At 37.2% G+C, this 8,844-nt stretch overlaps 1 protein-coding gene across 3 annotated transcripts in view; it reads left to right on the forward strand.

Annotated features, from left to right (window-relative positions):
* The window catches only part of UBE2V2 (ubiquitin conjugating enzyme E2 V2), a 29,384-nt gene extending 22,203 nt beyond the window's left edge, over positions 1-7,181 (forward strand). For all 3 annotated transcript variants that reach the window (XM_031612762.2, XM_031612763.2, XM_031612764.2), the window contains one exon: positions 6,313-7,181. In XM_031612762.2, coding sequence (XP_031468622.1) covers positions 6,313-6,459 — 147 coding nt within the window. In that variant the 3' untranslated portion in view covers positions 6,460-7,181. The remainder of the gene's footprint in view (positions 1-6,312) is intronic.
* The last annotated feature ends 1,663 nt before the right edge of the window (positions 7,182-8,844 follow it).

An 8,844-nucleotide genomic window follows, 5' to 3' on the forward strand; every position in this document is an offset into this window, starting at 1 on the left:
GTTAGTAAAGTTTGTTTTAGTATCCAAACTTTATCTGATATTTCCATTAATTACAAATGGAAATGTTTCTGCCTGAATAGTATTGTGGGTGTAACTCCCTTGGAATGAACTGATGTGTTTAAATGCGTATTTTCTTTATAGTGGACCTAAATATCCAGTAAGCTTCAGTCTTAAAGTCTTTCAATATAGATGGCAACCACTTTCATATTAAAGATCCATTTGCAATAAATCACATTCTTAGCAGTGTGTTTGAGCTGTTGTAAGTCTTAAAAGTGTACTGATCACCCAAAGCCAGTTACTAACACCTCAGCAATAGTTTAAAGGGGATTTGAAATTTCTTTCTGCATAGTCAACAACTCAACTCTATCTGAAGATCTTATTAAAATTGCTGTCTACAAACCAGCTGTTGCTCTTTATTCCAGCTGTAGCTTATAATCTCAGTATCTGTATTTATTAAGAGGTTGTGACCAGCCAAAGCTGCCAATCTGGAATGCAGTAGAGCTTTTGGTATGTTTATAATATTCTTTTCATACCTCCCCCTTGTAACATGTATAATTCTGAATCAGTGAAGAAGTATGTTGTCATTAATTCATCTGTGCATGCCTGAGAATATAGCTGCCTGTTTCCAGAAGCAAAATTTCAGGCCTGCAGAGCCTGAAAGCTTGTGTTTACTGAGCCCATCTGCTTGGAGCTTGTGTTGGAGAAGTCTGAACTCCCTCAGCCTGGTGAGAAATTGGCTGAATATTGGGACCAGAAGTTTGGCTGGTGGTTTTAAAAGCACTGATAAAATTCAGTTGTTACTACAGGAAAACTTGATTCTAATTCATTTATAAGCTTGCAGCAAAACTTTATTCTTACCCCAATGGTTCTAGCAGATAGTGTACTTTATGACGGATTTGCTGTGCAGATGCTTAACTGTCCGTGTTTCATGGATTTCAGTAGGAGTAGGTTGTACTTTTAATGTAAACAATTCGCAGCACTAATGAATTTAAAACTCGTTATGTGATTTTTTGATGTACCCTTTAACTTGATTTCTTGTGTTTTAACTTGTTTTGCCAGTGTTCTCACTAGAATTGTGCCAGATGTATCAGATAAAGTGGGGGCACATTTTACAGTTGAGAGCACAGAACTGGAATTCTGATGGAGAGCTGAGTTTGGCTTTGCTCCAACTACTTTTTCATTTTAGGTTAAGCCACTTATCTGTCGTGTTTTCTGTGTGGATAGAAATGTCACATTTCTAGACAAGTCATACACAAAGAGTGTACAAGACATAGAGGCAGTTCACTTGTGCTGAGGTTCTTTTCTAATGGAAAGGATAAGAATAAGAAGCGATTCTATCTAAACATCAGGGAGCATTTCACTGTGTGAGTGACAGCACTGGCATAGACTGCCCAGAGGCTGTGCAGTCTCTTCCTTGGAAATCTTCATATGCCACCTGGGCACTTTGCTCTAGGGTGGGTTTGAGCCAGGTGGACCCAAAGGCCTCTTCCTAAGAGTAGGGTAACTTTGTATTTTCTTATAGTTCCAAAATTAAAGTTCCAAATTAAAAAAAACTAGACAAATCTTGGTTTTCATTTTCAATCTTCTAATCATGTGTTTCAAAAATAGGGTGTTTAAGTAAAAACTTTTGTTTATAGTGTAAGTCTGGATGATAGTATATGCATACTCTAAAAGCTGTTCAGCTTTTCATTAAAGCTTCTTTTTAAACATTAGTGAAAGGTTTTTGTTTTTTTTTTTTAGAACCAGATATTATTTAGAAATCCTAAAGCAATTCTGATCAGAATTGAGGTCTCTTTGCAGTAGTTCTGTGCATGTATGTTCCAGCTTGCTGCAAAATACTGGAAAGCAGAATAAATGTATGTATGTTTAATGGATGAAAGTATTATTCTGTTGTCTGAGCCACAAGCTCAGATTCTTTTTCTTCTAAAACATCCTCCAGCTTCTTTGGAACGGTTCATGTTTCTGCTTCCGATTTTATTTCCTTGTCTCTCTGAAGCTGCTCTCTCACTGATTCTCACTGATAATAGATCATAAGTGGTTTGCTGCATACTTTGAATGATTGAAAGTGACAGTGTTTTGTCTTCAAAGAAGCTCTGCTATCCATATTTCTGCAGCCTCTTTGTTCACTCGTGGCCATCTTGTAATCATGTTGCTTGTAGCTGTCTTGAAAAATATTGATGACTTGTAGAATAGAAAGCCAAGATAAACAGCACCAGAAGTGTTGCCATGACAATATTATAGTAATACTCAAAACATTTTTGGCAGCACTAAAGTATACAAAATAATTATGCCAGTTACTGCTCAAGGTAGAGACCCCAGCATGAGCTTAAAGGGTAATTATTTCTTTTAAGTGTGAAAGGTGTGGAGGGGAGTGATGGATGTGTACTGGAGTTAATGTTAGCCTAAGAAAGCTAGTCTTAAACTGCTTTATTCTTATAAGTTTATTCTTACTGACAGTTGGAATATTTTGACTTCCTGTTTGCTTGTTTTGGGAAGGAAGTTTTGCTTGTAAGTGAATCTTCCATCAGCAGCATAACTTCAGGGACATGGTAGAAAAGGAGAGGGCTGCTTTAAAAGTATTTTGTATAAGAAGGCCTAACTTAGGTTCATTGAATCACCCTTTGAAATTGCATTTCTTATTTGCAAGTTATAGCATGTGGTTTTTTGCGTTTTCAGTTTGCCTGTGGAGCTTCTGAGTTTGCATACAGGACTGGGGTACTAAGTTCAGAAAAGCTAGTTCAAGTACTTACATATGGCTGGACAAAATACTTTTCTGTACTAATGGTGTCATTGTTGTAAAACTGTATTTAAATTATTGCTCTTAATGCTATGGAGTGGTTGGTTTTTTGTTTTTTTTTTTTGGAAAATTCTGTTTCCTGTATTGATGAAATGCAGGTTGCGTTCTGGCATGCTATTTATTTTCCCATGGTCTTTTGGAGATGTCTAATTTTTGAGTTTCTGAGAGTGTTTTTTAACAGTCTGTCTTGCAGGATTTGCATCACAAAAACTTACAGCTGGAAATCCTTGTTACTCATGAATTCACTTGGGCCTGTGTCAACTATAGTTCCGTCAAATGCTGTCCAGTTATTGCTTTGAGTGTGTTTATTGTAAGCTAAGCAGTTTGCTTCTGCTTCAAGTTTCCTAAAGTTACTGGGAAAATTATAAATACCCAATACTTTGCAGCATTCTGGAAATTTTTTTGGTTTGATTCCAGTAATTTAGTGAAATAATGTACATAATTTCTCCTTTTTTTAAAGTTAGACTTACAGTTGTGTACCCCAGAATAAAATAGTCCTCAGATTGCAGTTTTCAGCTCTATTAGCTTTTATGCCATCTAGAAATTTCTTCCTCTTATATATAACAGATGCATCCTTCAATATTACTTAGATGCTTTTATGTGATTTGAATGTTACATAGTTTGTGTCAGCCTTCCAAATATCTTAGCGTTGTTCTTCATAAAGTGAATTTACTGCACACTGTCTAAATGGGAAATACATTCTGCAGTGCAATTCCTGAGCCAAAATCTTCACTGCTATAAGATGTCATCAAAAAAGTCGGTGACTTGCAAAAAGAGACTCGAGACAAACAGCAACAAAATGTTATGTTGCAGCAGTCTTTACTCAGAAAGCATTCATAGCTTTAAAACAGAGTTTACAGTCTGTGAGCTTACTATTACAAATTCCCAGCCAAAAAGAAGAGCTGAAGAAGCTTACATCGGAGTGATCCCTTCTCATATTCCAGTACATACACCAGGCTAGTGTATGTAAAACTGCATTGCTTGAACATCAGTGATGACTAATCACTAAGTGCTGTAAATGAGGCTGAGTCCAAACTTGAGGTAGACTAAAAAGGTAAAGTTGTGGAGAATCAAAGAAAAGGAAGACAGTTTAGGAGCAGAACTGCAAGGTTGAAGGCAGATGTTCACTGGAGGAGTCCCAGAACAACTGTCTTTACATCTACTTTTTGCTAACTTGGTCTTTATCTGAACAGATACTAAGTTTTCTCTTTCGAAACCTGTCTTTCTCTTCTTACTCATATTGGCTTACTGGTTGTCTTTTAAAGCCACCAGTTGTTGATTACCACATGAGCCCCCAGAGTGCGCATTTCCTGGCTGGAAAGCTTCTGTTGCAGCTGTTGTCTGGTCCTTGGCCTCATTTACCTTTACTACTTTTCCTTAGTTTTTCTTGGGGAGATAACTGGTTTTCAGGGAGATCAGTGATGTGTGATTTCTCCTCAGCTACTGAGGGTGTTGTATTTCAGGCCAATATGGAAATTGTTTAAATTACAGGTCTGTCAAAGGGCATAGACCAGGGCAATCGGGGAGTACTCATATTTTGTTCTATTTTGCTGAGTAGAAGAGGATAGTAGGTAAGCTGCAGAGAAGTATTAGCAAGTGGTAATAAGTGTGTGTGTGTACATGTGTAGGGAAAAATAACTTCTTAATCATCTGCAACAAAATGCAAAGTGAACATACAATCTGGCACTCATTTCATCTGTTACTGAGGTATTGCTTCTTTTATCTACCACACTAAACCAAATACCTCTGTCAAAAGAAGAGGAAGTAGTTCAGGAATTACCCTGATGGTCTGACTGGTGATCTGGTGGGAAGCAGCCCTGCCCATGTCAGGGGTTAGGGTTAAAGATCACCTAGTTTTAACCCTAACATGGGTTATAACTAGGTGATCTTTAAGGTTCCTTCCAACCCAAGCCTTTCTAGGATTCTACAGCTAGTGTTACTTTGAAAACCTTCCTGTGTAAACTCATACGCTCATTGGTTACTTCAAACTGCCATGACCTAGATGCATAAGATAACTTTCCTTTTCGTCTCCTTTCTTAATTATTACAAACATTTATAAATTATGTATTAATCTTACTTCCTTTTATGCTGTGGTTTGATGATGTGAGGTCTTTTGCAGCTGTGTTGGCTATATAAGGAGCTCTGACTCTAGGCAGAATGTTCTTTGTGCAAAGAGAAGTGCTGAGCTGTGAATTGGATCAAGGATCCTGCCCTCTATCACTTCACATCACAAAGAAGGCCTACAAACATTTCACGCCTCATCTGAAATGCTGATGCACAGTAGCACTGCTATGGGGGAAAAGTGCCTAGTGAGAGGGAGAATTTTCTTGAGTGCTTATTGCTACATATGCCAGCATGCCGTTAAGCTTTGGCATCAGTTTCCTCTTACAAAAAGGTTTAGTCTCATCTTCTGGTGTTCTGAAAATAGCCTCAACTTGAACAATCTAGAAAGAAAATGTTTCTGCTAGAATTCTTTCTAAGGACAGTGAAGTTTTTGTTGTTGTTGTTTTTGCTTTTCCTTCTAATGAGAAGGAGAAAAGAAGCTTCATGATGCTTTATACAGCCTAAATCATAAATCAGTGATTTTTCAGCACGTTTATAGCCTCATCACCTTCCTGCGTTACTGTGGCAATGGAATTCAGTATTATGCAGTTGCCCTATTCTTGCCCTTGGGTCTCCTTTGCCATCCACGGCTGTGGGCTCCTTAAGATCTTCTTAGGATGCTCCGTACAGGCCTGAGGGGTCAGGATGTATCTGCTCCCAAAACAGTTTACAGGCTGACTTTCATTTGTTGACTTGTGCTTACCTATTGAAACCTCTCTATTGTGTTGTGATCGTGTAAGTTATCTCACTGGTTTAATAAGTGAATAGGGAAAGTCTACATGTAAGTAATCTTCACAGCTCCATTACATGATTTACTGCAAGAACAATGCAAAGAACAAATAAATGGCTCAACATCATGAATCAAGTATTTCAGGCCATTTCTTAGCATATGTACTGATACTTGGTATATCAGAAGCACCACATAACATCGGTACAGAATAATCACAAACTGATACTTGAAGCGAGGGAAGTATTCCTTAAGAGAGGTATTTGCAAACACTTGTGTGTCAGTGTTTTCCTCAGCTCTTTAAAAACCCAATGTATATATTGGATTAATGAAGATGATTTTTTTTGAGTCATTTGAAACAAATTGGTAGAATTGAATTTTGTAAGGTATGGCTCCAGTTTAGCAGTGAACTATTTGCTGACTTCCTCTCCACTCACCCCATCCTTTTTGTTCTGATGGTGGCATCCACCTGCATGGGTGTTATTGCAGAATCTGTATCTGTGTGCAAGTGTATGTTTATTTTCCTAAAAACTGTGTTATGAACGTGGGGACTTTATGCCATAGAGAAATTGTCAGGGAATGTTTTGACTCTTTCTTAGAACCATTAGGTCAGTAGCAGTAATTCATACATAGATTTTTTTATTATTATTTCATTATAACTTACAACTCTCTCTTCTCTTTCCAGGTGGATGCACGGAGCATACCAGTGTTAGCAAAATGGCAAAATTCTTATAGCATTAAAGTTGTACTTCAAGAGCTAAGACGTCTAATGATGTCCAAAGAAAATATGAAGCTTCCACAACCTCCAGAAGGACAAACTTACAACAATTAATTTTAGCTGATTCTCAAACTTCTGTCTTAAAACAACAACCTTCTACTCATGTTAATGTCTTGATTAAATCTCACAATGCAAACACCCACACATTAAAAGAATTTCAGCTGGTATACATGACCTGGACATTTGTAAGAATATATATAATATATGTATGCCCAATATGTTTTCAGGCACTATGGGAGAAAAAGGCAGCACAATTATTTTTTCTCTTACCAAGGCACTGTCATTTAAGCATAAGCCTGGAATAGCCTAAAATTGGAATTCAGGTTTTACAAGATGAAAGCATGACAGGAAGTGTCAGATTGCTGTGGAATAATATATGTTTCTGAAAATAATCTCTTGAGAAGGCAAAATATAAATGGCATGCTTTATCCATCTTGCTTAGTAAAAGAGCTGCAGTTAAAATTTGTTTTAAAGTAGCAGGTACAGTGAATACCGTTGCTCATCTTGTTTAATTTTGCAAGGGTGTGGGTACCGACTACTAGTAGTGTCACAAAGTATGTTCAGGATTGTTTTGATACCTGTATTTATAAAATGGGGGGATTAATTTCTGTTAAGCAGCTCCTGTGTGTTACATGTATCGGACATGGCAAATATTTGTTTACAGTCTTTGTTCTAATAAACCATGCATTTAAGTTTTAGTGAAACAAAGGAAATGTATGGATATGTGATTGAGATTAAAGTTAGTCTTAAAATGTAAATAAAATGTGGAAAGTGTCTGAGGCTGTGCCATTTCTATAACAGTGATGTATTATTTGTACAGTAACTTGCAGAAGTAGTGGAGAGCCAAACATAATATTGCTGCTGGTTTTACATGCACCTTCTATTCTTACATTTTGTATGCTTAGTTTACTTTAGAGGTCAATGTATTTCTTTTGCTGCAGAGTAACTTCTGTCATCTCTGCTACCACTTCTTTATACAAACTTGCACTGTGCATGTAAAGAAAAACAAAAAAACCAAACAGCCTCCCCTCCTCAAACCAAAAGCAAATATCTCATCTATCAGATTCCCCTATGCCTCCCCTCCAGAATCTTTTGAGAAATGAGCACAACTTTCAAGTGACTTACTTGACCTCTGAGCAGTTTTCACACCACATTTCTGAAGATTCTCAGGTCTCTGTCGTGCTTTGGCAGTTGTTACCTCAATTCATGCATTCTTGCATCTTTCTTTCCTTTTATGTTTCCTTTTTTTCTTGTCCCACCTTTGCCACTTCTCAAACACACACACAGAATCTTCTGGAAGCTTTAATAAAAAAACCCCACACATATACCACAGATCATCATATCTCCATCTGTGTTTCATGTGTTGTTCCTGACTGTCGTTCTACTTACAATGCCTGTTGCCTCTTAAAAATGTTGGTCTCTGTTTTCAATATTTTTTTTTTCTGGTGAGATCGTTGGTTTGGGTTCTGTTAGTGATTTCTTGTAAGAAAGTAAGCTAGCAGTGTCCCATTGGAAATGAGACCCTTCTTGGAAAATGTAAGTGTTTGTTTTGGTGAGAACATCTAGCAGTGGGAATAAGTTGACTATTTGCATTCAAGGTTTTATTCTTTCAAAAAACTGAATTTAATCAAAAGCCTTCAACAGCCAGGTAGCTTTGTTTGATATGCCTTTGCCAATATCTCATGTAAAGAACCTCTAAAAGCAATAAACTAGATGTTCTTTGCTTTCAATGGAGAAATTTAATTTTTTAAATACTTTTTATTTTTTACAAATTTGGCACTTCTAGAATTAGTTCAACTATAGCTGCCAGCTGTCTCTTGTCTGTATTTATATTATGCGTCATTTGTGGCAGTTTGGAGGTTTGGTTGAAGTGCACTGCAATGTTTTCCTACTTGATTTTCATTTGAATGATTTTGATGCCATTGAATCCTTTTTTCTTACACTGACATTGGTGTCTATAATCAGTTACAATAATGGACTCATGCAGTTCTGAGATATGAATTTTTGGGAGAATTGCAGCATAAACTTGAAATGCTCAGACTATTTATGTGGCTTAAGAGACTATCTTATTGACAGCATGAAAAAGGTCTGGTTGATCACTTGGTCGTATCTGATACAAGATCATCCATCGAGTTTTTACCCTTGTCTGTTCTTGATCTGTTTGTGTCTGTACTAATCTGTGTATCCAACTGTAAGCAGACACACTTTGCATAGGAGAAAACAATGGTGGCGAGAGCTGACTTGAACTGTGACACCAGGGTGTGAGATGACTGAAACACACTCCTGCAGTGGTTTTATGTGTCTTGGATTTCCCTTCTGCTCACATTGGTACAAGACTGTATGCAACTCCTTATGGAATGTTACAGTGTTTTTGGCTAATGCAAGAAGTTGAAAGCCTTCCCTAAGCTGTTCTATTATGTGTGGAAGATTTTAGTGCAC

Source organism: Phasianus colchicus, chromosome 3 (assembly GCF_987193195.1).
Source record: "Phasianus colchicus chromosome 3, bPhaCol1.hap1.1, whole genome shotgun sequence".
NCBI lineage: Eukaryota > Metazoa > Chordata > Aves > Galliformes > Phasianidae > Phasianus > Phasianus colchicus.